The following is a 15,000-nucleotide window of genomic DNA, read 5'->3' on the forward strand; positions in this document are numbered from 1 at the left end:
AAATGTCGTAAATTTTAGACATTGCTGTAGATAATAATAAAAAAAAACATTGAAGTATAAAGAGGAATTAAATGTCTGATTTCTAATTTTAATCAAACGAAAAAAAGAAAAAAAAAGTTGAAATGGAAAAAAGAATCATGATAGCTGGTTTCCTAATTCTTCTTTAACTTATAACCGGAAAAAAAACAAGCTAGAAAGTAAGAAAAAATAAATAAAACAGCTAGTCTTCTAATTTTTTTTCACTTATGCAAAGAAAACAAAAAGAAAAAAGAAAAAAAATCATAATAGCCTTTTTATCTAATTCTTCTTTTACCTATACGAATAAAAAAAAACACAAATATCATAAAAGGGGTCTTCTAATCCTTCTTTCACTTATACAAAAAATAAAAGAAAACAAAAAAAATTAACAATAACTGGTTTTCTAATTCTTCTTTCACTTATACGCAGAAAAAAGAAAACGGAAATAAAAGAAACAAAGAGAAGAAGAGGAGGTAAATAAATGTTGTTTCCTTGTTTCGTCTCATTTTGGGGAATTTGGATAGACAAAGTTTGTTTACTTCTTGAAAGATGACGAAGTTTACGCCCCAAGCAAGGACTTCAAACTGTGTGTGTGTGTGTGTGTGTGTGTGTGTGTGTGTGTGTGTGTGTGTGTGTGTGTGTGTTTGCTTTTGTTGATCTAGGTGAACGAAATGATATTGTTGCGTGAGACAGACAGACAGACAGACAGACAGACAGACAGACAGACACAGACAAGCAGACAAACGGACAGACAGACATAGATTTACAGAAAGAAAAGAAAACAGGGATAGAGAAACAGACAGAGACAGACGAAGAGAAAGAAACAAAGAGAAAGAAACAGAGAAATAAAGACACAAACAGACAAAAAGAGAAACAAACACACACACACACACACACACACACACACACACACACACACACACACACACACACACACACACACACACACACTATTTACAAACACATCACAACCATCTATCTAAAACAAACAAACAAACAAGCAAACATATAAAATTAACAACCTTAGTCACCAAACCCAAACACAGCATCAAAATTAGGTTAGGTTAAGTTAGGTCAGGTTAGGTTAGGTCAGGTTAGGTTAGTTAGGTTAAGTTAGGTTAGGTTAGGTTAGGTTAGGTTAGGTTACGTTAGTTTATGTTAGGTTAAGTTAGGTTAGGTTAGGTTAGGTTAGGTCAGGTTAAGTTAGGTTAGGTTAGGTTAGGTTAGGTTAGGTCAGGTTAAGTTAGGTTAGGTTAGGTTAGGTTAGGTTAGGTTAGGTTACGTTAGTTTATGTTAGGTTAAGTTAGGTTAGGTTAGGTTAGGTTAGGTTAGGTTACGTTAGTTTATGTTAGGTTAGGTTAGGTTAAGTTAGGTTAGGTTAGGTTAGGTTAGGTTACGTCAGGTTAAGTTAGGTTAGGTTAGGTTAGGTTAGGTTAGGTTAGGTTAGGTTAGATTAGGTTTCTGAAGCTCTTGTTATAATCGCGTTGTGGCCCAGTGAGGTGAGGTGAGGTGAAGTGAGGTGAGGTGAGGTGAGGTGAGGTGAGGTGAGGTGGAGGAACAGGTAAAAAGAACACGGATATAATTGCGTGCGCGGTGGACTTTGAGGTGGATTGAGTTAAAAGGTCAGGCAAGTTTGATTTTTCTTGATCCACTTCAATGCCTGATGGAGTTTGGTGGATTGGTGGTTGTACTGAGGAGAAAATGAAGAGAAAGTGGATTTTTTTTTTCTTTTTTTTTTTTTTTGCTTGTTTGTATTAGTGAGTTGGAGAATATGTGGAGAAATTGTGAATATACTGACATTTTCCTCATCCACCTTAAAATTTGGTAGATTGTGGGTGAATTAGAGAAAAGTGGAGTTTTTGCTTTTGCTTATATTAGTGGATTGGAAAAATATATATAAAAAAATTCAAGCATCTCTTTTCAATTCTATTTAATTTGCAGAGAGAGAGAGAGAGAGAGAGAGAGAGAGAGAGAGAGAGAGAGAGAGAGAGAGAGAGAGAGAGAGAGAGAGAGAGAGAGAGAGAGAGAGCAAACAAAAAAAAGTACAGAAAATAAAAGAACTGCCCTCAGAGATATATAGATCCTACACACACACACACACACACACACACACACACACACACACACACACACACACACACACACACACACACACACACACACACACACACACACACCTTTTCTTGTTACTCTTAAGGTATGACCCCTCCTCCTCCTCCTCCTGCTCCTCCTTTTCTTCTTCCTCCTCCTCCTCCTCCTCCTCCTCCTCCTCCTCCTCCTCCTCCTCCTCCTCCTCCTCCTCCTCCTCCTCCTCCTCCTCCTCCTTCCTCTCCCCCTTTCTGCCAGGAACACACAACACCTCACTAATAAATTTACAGATGAGGGGAGAGGGGAAAAGAGAGAGAGAGAGAGAGAGAGAGAGAGAGAGAGAGAGAGAGAGAGAGAGAGAGAGAGAGAGAGAGAGAGAGAGAGAGAGAGAATATGGATTTTAATTTGAACCTTAATCTCTCTCTCTCTCTCTCTCTCTCTCTCTCTCTCTCTCTCTCTCTCTCTCTCTCTCTCTCTCTCTCTCTCTCTCTCTCTCTCTCTCGCGTGAGTGATCAGAAGATTGCGTGACACGTAAGAAACACACAAAGATGAGTGGCTATCTCTCTCTCTCTCTCTCTCTCTCTCTCTCTCTCTCTCTCTCTCTCTCTCTCTCTCTCTCTCTCTCTCTCTCTCTCTCTCTCTAGGGCAGTGTTTGTGTAATGCTTTTGTGCCAGGAAGCAAAATGACGCATAATGAAGGGCGTATTGTCATGTTAACTGGTCTTTTGTGATTGTTGTTGTAAATGCTTTTGTTTACATAAATGAATAGGGAGTAAATGGCCTATTATTATTATTATTATTATTATTATTATTATTATTATTATTATTATTATTATTATTATTTTTGTTTTACTCATTTTTCGGTTCGTTTTTTTTTCTTTTTAAGGCAAGAGAATGGGAGGGAAAAGGAGGGAAGGGGAGGGAAGGGGAGGGAAGGGGAGGGATGAAGGAAGGTATGATAAAGATAGAGAGAAAGGTAAGGACAGGTATTCTCTCTCGTAATTAATTAGCTGGTGATATTTCTAGAGGAATGGTGGTGGTGGTGGTGGTGGTGGTGGTTACTACTACTACTACTACTACTACTACTACTACTACTACTACTACTACTACTACTACTACCGTAACTACCCATACAAATTCAAAACATTTCTTAACAACAGTCATACCCACCCACCTACACACACACACACACACACACACACACACACACACACACACACACACACACACACACACACACACACACACACACGGTGACTTAACCAACCATTCACATCTACATAACAAATTAGTCATGTTTTTCTTTCCCCCTCACCTCTTGGGAACTTTTTACCTGGAGATACTTAAAACGGAAGGGAAACTTTATGATCCTATTACATTTTCTATTTGCACCCTGGAGAGACTGGCAGGCACCTTGGGACTGACCTGGGGGGAGACTATTGTATTATTTCATGTCCTTTCTTGAATATGGAAGAGACTATTGAATTGTTTTACCTCCTTCCTTGAATATAAAAGTGTTTCATTGCGCATGTAGTTTCCATATTGTGTTGGTGGATGTATTCTATTTTTTCCCCTTATTCTTAAATCACTAAGGCATTTTTACTTGTTTTATTGCCACCTTTGAGTGTTATACTGTCTAAATATTAGGTAGCCTCTTTTCGTCACTTTTTATTTGTTTTATTGCCACCTTTGAGTGTTATACTGTCTAAATATTAGGTAGCCTCTTTTCGTCACTTTATTTTATGTCTAAGCTCGAAAACTTTGTATAATTTGTCATTTACATACACTGCCTCATCTTCTGTTTCCTTCTTCACAAACTTCTCTAAGGCATCTTCTTTTCCAGGTCGGATTTATTTTTTTGTAAGGCTAGGTTACGTGAAGTTCCGTTAGTTCAAGCTAGGTCAGGTTAAGTTTGGATTTGGTTAGGTTAGGTTAGGTTAGGTTACGTTAGGTTAGGTTGGGTTAGATTAGGTTAGGTTAGGTTAGGTTAGGTTAGGTTAGGTTATCTTAGTTAGTTAGGTTAGGTTAGGTTAGGTTAGGTTAGGTTAGGTTAGGTTAGGTTGGGTTAGGTTAGGTTAGGTTAGGTTAGGTTAGGTTAGGTTGGGTTAGATTAGGTTAGGTTAGGTTAGGTTGGGTTAGGTTAGGTTAGGTTAGGTTAGGTTAGGTTGGGTTAGATTAGGTTAGGTTAGGTTAGGTTAGGTTAGGTTAGGTTGGGTTAGGTTAGGTTAGGTTAGGTTAGGTTAGGTTATCTTAGTTAGTTAGGTTAGGTTAGGTTAGGTTGGGTTAAGTTGGGTTAGGTTAGGTTAGGTTAGGTTAGGTTAGGTTAGGTTAGGTTAGGTTAGGTTAGGTTAGGTTAAGTTAGGTTAGGTTAGGTTAGGTTAGGTTAGGTTAGATAGGTTAGGTTAGGTTAGGTTAGGTTAGGTTGGGTTAGTTTAGGTTAGGTTAGGTTAGGTTGGGTTAAGTTAGGTTAGGTTAGGTTAGGTTAGGTTAGGTTAGGTTAGATAGGTTAGGTTAGGTTAGGTTAGGTTAGGTTAGATAGGTTAGGTTACGAGTTAAGTTTGTTTTTTTTGGTAAAATTTATATCATTAAACTTTTTCTTTATAGATTCAACTTTTTCCCTCTCGAGGTGAGCGGATTAAGGTTACAATTCCGTTTTCTTTTACTTTTAACCAAGAAAGATATAAGTTTACCCTCAGGAACTTATAATAGGAATGTACTCTAATGTTTCTGTCCCAGGCGCTCTCTCTCTCTCTCTCTCTCTCTCTCTCTCTCTCTCTCTCTCTCTCTCTCTCTCTCTCTCTCTCTCTTAAGCCGAATGATAATTTCTTACGCAATAGAATAAACTCACTACGCACATCTTTTTCTTCATTTTTTCCATCTCAGAGTCACACACACACACACACACACACACACACACACACACACACACACACACACACACACACACACACCACTACCCCGTCTTACTTAAAAATACGTGAATTACGATTGCAATAACATCAATTTTTCTTTTCTTCTTTCCTTTTTCTTTCATGTTTATTTTTTGATTATTTTTAAGTCGCCTGAAAAGACCTGAATTTCAAATAATGGGCTGTTTGTCTACTTATCAATTGGAGGAAGAGAGAGAGAGAGAGAATGCTAAAGACAGTCAGAGGAGAGGAGAGGAGGAAGAGAGAGAGGCTGAAGACGAAAGAGGCCGAAGATAATTAGAGGAAAGAAGTTGATGAGGAGAAAAAAGGAAAAAAAATAAGACAAAAAAATTAAAATGACTGTAGATAAACCCAACACAACCCAACACAACCCAACACAACACAACACAACACAACACTCACCGAGATGACGTGGTCGTGGCTATCACAGGTGTTATAGGGGCGGGACATAATGAGTACCGTATGTGTATCATTCTCGTACCCGCCAACCAGAAGCCAGTCCCGTTGCTGGTCCACCGCGGGCTCCTTGTTCCCCCTCCCGTGGCGGTCTTGTAGGTACGCCTTCCCAGAGTGCACCCACCTGTACCGGGGATAGGATGCTGTTACGGTACAGTCAAGAGAAAGGGTTGTGGGAAAAGGATGGTACATTTACGGTACAATGGGAAGTGAGGGATTGGTGGTACTTTAGTTATGGTACGGTAAGAAATGTTACAGTTAGAGATGAAAGGGTGAGGTACAGTTAGGTACGTAGAGGGTACAGTGGGGGTACAGTGCTGGTGGTGGTGGTGGTGGTGGTGATGCAGTTTTTTTCTTGTGTTGAAAAGAAGGGTGTATCTCTCTCTCTCTCTCTCTCTCTCTCTCTCTCTCTCTCTCTCTCTCTCTCTCTCTCTCTCTCTCTCTCTCTCGTGTCCTTGTGGAGTTCTGTTTTTTTCCCCACTTTTCTACATTTGGTCTCAAAAATATTGTCCTGAAAATCATATATTTTTACTCAGAGAGAGAGAGAGAGAGAGAGAGAGAGAGAGAGAGAGAGAGAGAGAGAGAGAGAGAGAGAGAGAGAGAGAGAGTAGCAGTGCCTTAATAAAACAAAGAACAATCTAATATACTATGGTTTCCTCTTCATGGTGGTGAGAGAGAGAGAGAGAGAGAGAGAGAGAGAGAGAGAGAGAGAGAGAGAGAGAGAGAGAGAGAGAGAGAGAGAGAGAGAGATAAGTGGGAAGGGAGGGAAGGTGGGAGGGAGGGAGGAAGAAATAGAAACCGTGTAACAATGGAGGGAGAGAGGGAGGGAGAGGGAGGGAGAGAGGGGGAGATATAGCCTGTAGCAGAGAGAGAGAGAGAGAGAGAGAGAGAGAGAGAGAGAGAGAGAGAGAGAGAGAGAGAATAGGTCAGTTTAAAACACAACCTCTCTCTCTCTCTCTCTCTCTCTCTCTCTCTCTCTCTCTCTCTCTCTCTCTCTCTCTCTCTCTCGATGCTGTGACAAAACTCTTCCTCTCCACTTTTTTTTTTGTTCTTTTATCATAAATCTTTAATGCAATTCTGAATAAGAGGTTCTGTATTTGAAATATTTACTACTGCCCAGAGGAGGAGGAGGAGGAGGAGGAGGAGGAGGAGGAGGAGGAGGAGGAGGAGGAGGAGGAGAATAAAAAAGCACTGAAGGACAAGGGACACTAAAGAGGTGGAAAATATGAAAGAAAGAGGAAGAGGAAAATAAAGAGAGAGAAAAAAGAGAAAGAGGGGAAACGAAGCAAAGAAGTTGAGAGAGAGAGAGAGAGAGAGAGAGAGAGAGAGAGAGAGAGAGAGAGAGAGAGAGAGAGAGAGAGAGAGAGAGAGAGAGAGAGAGAGACAAGGGAAAAGTAAAATAGGAAATAGAAGAAGATAAGGAGAAATAGGACTAGAAACACACACACACACACACACACACACACACACACACACACACACACACACACATGAAACCGAGAGACGTGTAGAAGAGGAGGCAGATGATGAAGAGGAGGAGGAGGAGGACACACACACACACACACACACACACACACACACACACACACACACACACACACACACACACACACACACACAGCCCCTGACAGAAGGTGACACACAGTTGCTGACACGCATCAAATGAATTACAAATGTCATGTGATAATAAATTGTAAATGTAGCTCTCTCTCTCTCTCTCTCTCTCTCTCTCTCTCTCTCTCTCTCTCTCTCTCTCTCTCTCTCTCTCTCTCTCTCGTGGTATTTCTTCTGTATTCTTTGTTTCTGGTTCATTCTCTCTCCTATTTCCTTCATCTGAGAGAGAGAGAGAGAGAGAGAGAGAGAGAGAGAGAGAGAGAGAGAGAGAGAGAGAGAGAGAGAGAGAGAGAACAATAGCTGTCAGGGGCGGTTCGAGACAGGAAGTCCAGCGGAGTGGGCTGAGAGGAGTCGAACCCTGGGAAGTTGAGTCAGTCAGCAAGCAACTCTCCAGTGAGCCACCCCATTGGTCCTCCCTCTAGTGACGTCATGACTTAACCAACCAATGAGGAGGGAGGTGGTGGTGGTGGTTGAATGCTTACAAATTAACCTGTTTTCTTGTTTTCCTTCCTTTTCCTCCTTCTCTCATCTCTCTCCATCTTCTCTTTCTCTCCTCTCTTCCCCCTTTCTTCCATTCTTCCTACACCCTTCCCTCCATCTCTCCATATCTTTCCATTCTTCCAGTCTTTTCCTCCTACCTCCCTCCCTTCTCCATCTTTCTCTCCACTTCTCCACTTCCCTCCCTCTCCTCCATCCCCCGTCTTTTCCCTCCATCTCTCCAATACTTTTCCTCCTCCACCTGTCATCTTTTTCTCTCCATCTCTCCAGAACCTTTCCTCCTCCGTCTCTTCATCCTTTTTCCTCTCCTCCCCCTCTTTCCTATCCCAATATTCAGTGTCCCCTCCTCTCTCTCTCTCTCTCTCTCTCTCTCTCTCTCTCTCTCTCTCTCTCTCTCTCTCTCTCTCTCTCTCTCTCTCTCTCTCTCTCTCTCTCTCTCTCTCTCTCTCTCTCTCGTGTGTTGACTAGTTGAGGAAAGAAGATGAGAGAGAGAGAGAGAGAGAGAGAGAGAGAGAGAGAGAGAGAGAGAGAGAGAGAGAGAGAGAGAGAGAGAGAGAGAGAGAGAGAGAGGGATGGAATAGTGGTAGAACAGCAAAGGATGGGAGAAGAAGGAAGAGAAGATGAAGAAAAAAGAGACATTGAAAAAGAAGAAGATGAAGAAAAAGAAGACGAAGACGACGAAAAAGAAGAAAAAAGGAGAAAAGAACCATTCACTCTAAGAAAACAACCACAACAACAACCACAACAACAACAACAACAACAACAGCACTCACCCAACCACGATATCAGCTCCATCCATTCGCGGCTTGGAGGACAGACCAAAACCAAGATACCCAGTTGTCTTCGCTATCACCCTGAACTCCACATCGTCCTGCCTCGGAGTCCACTGCACCACAAACGCCCCGGACTCCTCCAGCCACACTTCATGCTCGTATGACTCGTAAGAAGAGGCTGAGAGGCGCTGGGTGGCATAGGAAGGGTCACTGAAGCACTCAGCTTGAGGTACCAGAAGGAGGAGGAATGTCAGGATAAACAGGTGTAAGGGTGAGGCTGGTGTGGGCGCCAGAGTCAAGGCCAAGGCTCTTCCCGTGACTTTCTGGCCCCGTGGCGCCCTCAGGGAAGTTCCAGGGGTGGGTTGAAGGGGTGTGGTAGAAAAATATCTGTGTTTTGGTGGCGTGGGGAGTTCGGGAGTGTGGAGGTCCATGGTGTGGGTGTGGGGGGCGGGGTGTTGGGAAGGGCGCCGCTATCTGGTCAAGCCACGCCGCCTCTGGGTAGACATTCTCAGCGCCAAGTGGCAAAGGTGACCTCCAAGTAACGTGCACCTTCAGGAGAGGCTCAGAGGGCGCCTGTCTTATCAACTGTTTGGTACTTTTGAATCTGTTAAGTCTGTTGATCTGCTTGGTTTCTCGATCCTCTTTTGAGTCTATTTAGCCTCGTCCCCTAAGGCTCTCATCCCAAGGCCAGAAGGCGGATGGGGTGAAGAGGCGGGGTGTTTCTGGGGCGCGTGGAGTGAAGGGCGGGGAGGGAAACGCGCGGATCACAGGACCAGATAATCTAATTCCCTGCTCTAGCGTCTGAGTCCCTGAATTCACTGATCCGGCGAGAATTTGGGGGCGCAGAAGGCAATAAAATGCTCCACCGTCGCGAGGGGAGGCGTGGCGCAGCAAGGCATGGGGCGTGAAGGGCGTGGCACTCCCGATAGATGGCACCCGATGCTCCTTTGTCTCACTCCAGTGCCCTTATGCGTCACGGCAGTCTGGTTTCCTGGCACTGTCTTGGCACTGACCCCCGCTGCTGTGTTCTGAGTGGGTTTATTCTTGTGGTATTACAGGTGACGGTGGCACGGTGGTAGTGACAAGGAGGGTGGTGGCTCTCAAGGGTGTGATGCTGCTGTGATCTGCGAAAGAGAGAGAAAGTATCAGTTGCTGGTGGTGGTAATGGTGGTGGTAATGGTGGTGGTAATGGTGGTGATGATGGTGATAATGATGTGTTTCGTTAATATTTGTAATCTTTATCTAAACACTTCTTTCTCCTCTTCTCTTCCTCTTCCTCCTACTCTTATAATCCAGGAATAATAGTGATGGTGGTGATGGTGTTCATAATAATGGTGACTATATTGTGGGTTATACTTTTCCTCAACTTTAACCTCTTCTTCCACTCTCCGTCCATCCACCTTTTCTTCTCCTCCCATCTCCTTCACTTCTACTCGTCATCCTCCTTCCATCCACTCTCCACCCTTCACCCCCACCTCCACAACCCTCTTCCTTTCACCTCCCAGCCTTCCTCCACCTCCTCCACCCATCCACTCTCGTAATCTCCGCCACTTTGACAAAACTCCATCACCTTTTACAAAATGCGCAGCGCTTTTTCAGAATCCCCTTCGTCTTTTGGGACTGATTGAAAATGTCACTTTCGTTTTCCCCGCCACTACCTCACCCCCCTCCTCTTCACCTTCACCTTCACCTCGCCTCCAAGGACACCTGCCGCCAATTACCTGTGTTACCCTTGTGCCTGGTGAAGTAAATATTGCACCCAGGATAAGTAAGAAAGTTTTGGGTCATTTCCCGGGAGACGTGAACGAGATCATGAGCTGTGGGTGTTTGTATAAAGGGTTGTTTGTTACACGTCTCGTTATTTTAGTGGGTTGTTAATAAGTGGAGTGTTTATTGTGTTCTGTTGATTTTTTTATTTATTTATTTTTTTTTTATTGGTAAGGATTTAAGTTAGGATGGTACTTGATTTATACAAGAAGGGGATGTATTTATTTACTAGTGTTGAGGTTCTTTAGCGCTTTTTTTCTTATTATTAGCATTCTATTGCCAAAAATTTAGTGAAGAAACTGTGGGATAAACAAACGAAACACGACGATAAAAACAAAACAAAACAAACAAAATGGAACACAAACGGAAAACAAACGAAAAAAAACGAACAAGCACCGAATTAAAACACTGAACGAACGAATCACAAACGAAACACTGAACCATGAGGCGAAACACAGAGAAACATTGAGGACAAGGGGTCAAGGAATGCAGGAATGTTAAGGGGGCGTTCCAGAGGGCGTGGGAGGGAGGGGGGCAGGGCAGGGGGGACGTGATGTGGGGGAGGGAGGGGGAGGGGTTCGAAGCAGCGGACCTTTGACCGAGACAGCTCCGAGTCATCAAATAAACGATTCATTTTCATTCCGGCAAACAAGACTCCAATTGGTGCACACAGATCATACAGCCCTCTCTCTCTCTCTCTCTCTCTCTCTCTCTCTCTCTCTGATTCTGTCTCGCTCTTTGTCTCGTTTCGTCTCGGTCGTTCGTTCTGAGAGAGAGAGAGAGAGAGAGAGAGAGAGAGAGAGAGAGAGAGAGAGAGAGAGAGAGAGAGAGAGAGAGAGAGACTTAACAGACAGCCAGAAATGCATACATACATGCATTCAAACAAACAGACAGACGGACAGAAACACACACACACACACACACACACACACACACACACACACACACACACACATACACACTCACACACCGACGGACAGACACAAGCTCGTTTTCTTTATCTTTTTTTCCCACAAGTTCCTAATTGAAGGTAAACTGAGGTAAACAAGAGAAAAACCCCTCTTGTCTGAACTGTGAGAGGTAATTATTAATGACAAACCGTGGTAATGAGGGAGACAAGGGTGAACACACACACACATACACACACACACACACACACACACACACACACACACACACGTGAACATTTCTTTCATTTTTCTTTTTTTTTATTTTCTATTTATTAGATGATAGAGGAAGTAAGATTGAGAAGACAGACAGACAGACAGACAAGTAAGAAACAAACAAACAATTTCTTTCACTCTTAGTATACTTCTATTTCATTATTATTATTATTATTATTATTATTATTGTTATTATTATTATTATTATTATTATTATTATTAGTGTGTCGTAATTCACTTAATTAACAAGATTCACGACGATCTCAAAGTTTATTCATCTTTCTCTCTCTCTCTCTCTCTCTCTCTCTCTCTCTCTCTCTCTCTCTCTCTCTCTCTCTCTCTCTCTCTCTCTCTATTTTCTTATTTGGCATTTCAAGCATAAATTTTTTTGGGAGATAGTTTCTCTTTTCTTCTTTTTATCTTTTTTTTTAACTCGACACATTTTTCAAGGCGAAGTTTGCATGTGACTTCTGCAAAATTTAAAATGCCACATCTCCTGGCCAGCTTATCTGACAAGCTTACTGATATATAAAAGATTGGGCTGCCGAGGCTGTACTTGTAAATATTGAAGGCAGGGGGGAGAAGGGAGAGAGGGAAGGAGTGAGGAAGGAGAAGGGAGAGAAAAACGAACCGATAAAAGTGAGTGTAAGAGGAGAGGAGGGAAGGAAGAGAGAGAGAGAGAAAGAAAGACGAGGGATAGTGAAGGAACAGGAAGGATTGAAGGAAAAGTAATGAATGAAGGAATAGAAGCGAAGGAAGGATTAGAAGGAAGGAGAGAAGGTAGAGATGTAATGAAGGAAGGGTTAAAAGGAACGAGAGATAGAAGAGAATGATAAAAGTGAAAGAAAGGAGGAAAGGAATAGAATGGAAGGAAAAATGGGAAGTAAAGGAAGGAAGGGAGATAGAAGGAATGAAGGAAGAAATACAAACAGTGGAGGAAGGGAAAGGAAGGAATAGGAGATATATAGAGTAAAGACAGGAAGAAGAGAAGGAAAGAAATAAAAAAAATAATAATGAAAGAAAGTAAGTGAATAAGAGGAATAAGGAAAGAAGGAAAGAAAGAAAGGAAGGAAGGAAGGAAAGAAGGAAGGAAGAAAAGCAGACAAGATGGAGAAGGAAGAAAGGAGAGGAGAGGAGAGGAGAAAAACGCATGAAGAAAGAGAAAGGAGAGGAAATGTGGAACTGAAGGAAGGAAAGAAGGAAGGAAAGAAGGAAGGAAGGAAGGAAGGAAGGAAGGAAAGAAAATGAGGACAAGATTGCATTAATGTTTTCTTTGCTTATCTCTGTTTGTGTTTGCATTGCATTTTCTTTATCTCTCTCTCTCTCTCTCTCTCTCTCTCTCTCTCTCTCTCTCTCTCTCTCTCTCTCTCTCTCTCTCTCTCTCTCTGTGGAAATTCGTGATATAGAAATTTTAACTTGTTTTTCACCACTTCCTTTTTCTTTTTTCCTTTTTTCCTCCGTTTCCTTTCTCCTCACGTTCTCTTCCTTCCTTCTTTCTTTTATTTTTTTCCTCCATCCCTCCTTTCTTCCTTCCTTAATCCTTCTCTTTCTCTTTATGTTCTTCCTTATCCTTCTTCTCTCTCTCTTCTCTAATCCTTCTTTCCACGTAAATGTTCCAACCTTTTCCTCTCCTCCTCCTCCTCCTCCTCCTCCTCCTCCTCCTCCTCCTCCTCCTCCTCCTCCCTTTCCGCCTCACCACACCCATTATCACCTCGAGAAAGGGAGAAAAAAAAATGGGAAATGGAGGAATTCATGGGGTATCCTCCTCCTCCTCCTCCTCCTCCTCCTCCTCCTCCTCAGCAACCACTATTACTGCGAGGGTGAAAGAAGAGATTAAGAAAGAGGAGGAGGAGTTGGAGGAAAGCGAGAACGAGAACGAGGAGGAGGAGGAGGAGGAGGAGGAGGAGGAGGATAGTAAGGAATGAGGAGAGGAAATGACTTGAAGCATCAGTAGAAGAATAAAAAGAAAGAAAGGAAGGAAGGAAGAAAGAAAAGAAAAGAAAAGAAAGAAAACATGAATAAAAAAAACGAACACAAAAAGAAAGAAAATGAAAAAAAAGATAAAATAAACAAGAAAGAAAAATACGAACAACAAGACCAAGAAGAAGAACAAGAACAAGAAAAACAAGAAGAAAAAAAAACAAGAAGGGAAAAAGGAAGAGGAACACCAAAAAATAGGCTTAGATTTTCACCACCACGAAAAAAAAAAAAAAAGGCAGTGAGGGGAACTTTTAAGGTGTCATGAGGCTTAGGGTGTCACAGGAGCCTCCCTCACCCTTCACCCTAAATTTGTCTCCCTCTTGGTGGTGGTAGTAGTAGTGGTGGTGATGGTGGTGGTGGTGGTTTAAAAACGGTGTGATTTTTCTTGTATATTTTTCTTTCGGTTCCTCTCTCTCTCTCTCTCTCTCTCTCTCTCTCTCTCTCTCTCTCTCTCTCTCTCTCTCTCTCTCTCTCTCTCTCTCTCTCTCTCTCTCTCTCTCTCTCTCATATTATCACCATTCCACGAAACAAATTTAGAGTGAAAGCCACAAAAATTCGCGGCTATTTCAAATCAGGGTGCAACATGAAGGGAGAGACAGAAGTGAGAGTGACAGGTGAGGGAGTGAGAGGAGGGAGAGCAACGGGCCATTAAATAATCACCTCTCACTTGCCGTCTGTTGTCAAGCGCGTAATCCTAATTGAAGATATGAAAGGCAGGAATGGATTTACGCGGATTACTTCACTCCCTTTGAATTCACGAGGGAGATTGGCACTCTGGCACTCTAACACTCTGGCACTCCTGTCTGACACTCCATCACTGCTTCTCACTCTTGCCTGGCTCTCACTCTCGTCTGGCACTGTTCTCTCACTCTTTGGCACTCTGACGCACATTCTCTCACTCTTGTATGGCACTTCCGGGTCTCTCTCTCTCTCTCTCTTCTAGCACTGGTACCGTCTGACTCTCTCTGGTACTCTCTGGCACTCTCACTCTATCTGGCACTGTCTCTCACTCTTTCACGATGGCATCCCTCAAAACAGTGCCATCTTAACACACGGGTGCCACTTTGTACAATCTGGCACTGAGGAACCTTGAGACTGAAAATTTGTGATACGTTAGAAAGAAATGTGAAAATTTTATCCAAACGTGAAAGAAAAAGACTATTGGTGATTAGAGAAATATTAACTTATGAGAAGGGACTTTATCTTAACCCTCCCCCACCCCCCTTATTCTTAGCCAACCATACACCCCCCTTCCCTTCCCTTCCCCTCCCTTCCTCTTCCCTCTTTTTCCTTCACTTCTCTCACTTCCCTTCCTCTTCTCTTTTCTTCCCCTCTCTCCCTTCTCTTCCCTTCCTTTCCGTCCCTCCCCCCTCCCTTCCCTCTCTTAACACTACCCTAATTTTTCACCTGACTCTTCTGATAGTGTCTTTTACCTGAGAGAGAGAGAGAGAGAGAGAGAGAGAGAGAGAGAGAGAGAGAGAGAGAGAGAGAGAGAGAGAGAGAGAGAGAGAGAGAGAGAGAGAGAGAGAGAGAGAGTGGAGAGATGCTAACACCTGTCTGCACTTCTCACACACCTGCCCTCTCTCTCTCACTTTACGTCTTGGTGAGAGAGAGAGAGAGAGAGAGAGAGAGAGAGAGAGAGAGAGAGAGAGAGAGAGAGAGAGAGAGAGAGAGAGAGAGAGAGAGAGAGAGAGAGAGTTAAATATATCTACAA

The 15,000-nt window shown here is 42.8% G+C and overlaps 1 protein-coding gene across 1 annotated transcript in view; it reads right to left on the reverse strand.

The window, feature by feature from the left end:
* Nucleotides 1-15,000, reverse strand: part of LOC135094526 (MOXD1 homolog 2-like) — a 108,324-nt gene that overhangs the window by 24,937 nt on the left and 68,387 nt on the right. The window contains exons 2-3 of the mRNA XM_063994700.1: nt 8,377-9,500; nt 5,438-5,615 (exon numbers count right to left, since the gene is read on the reverse strand). Coding sequence (XP_063850770.1) covers nt 5,438-5,615; nt 8,377-8,807 — 609 coding nt within the window. The 5' untranslated portion in view covers nt 8,808-9,500. The remainder of the gene's footprint in view (nt 1-5,437; nt 5,616-8,376; nt 9,501-15,000) is intronic.

The sequence above is a fragment of the Scylla paramamosain genome, chromosome 45 (genome assembly GCF_035594125.1).
Source record: "Scylla paramamosain isolate STU-SP2022 chromosome 45, ASM3559412v1, whole genome shotgun sequence".
NCBI lineage: Eukaryota > Metazoa > Arthropoda > Malacostraca > Decapoda > Portunidae > Scylla > Scylla paramamosain.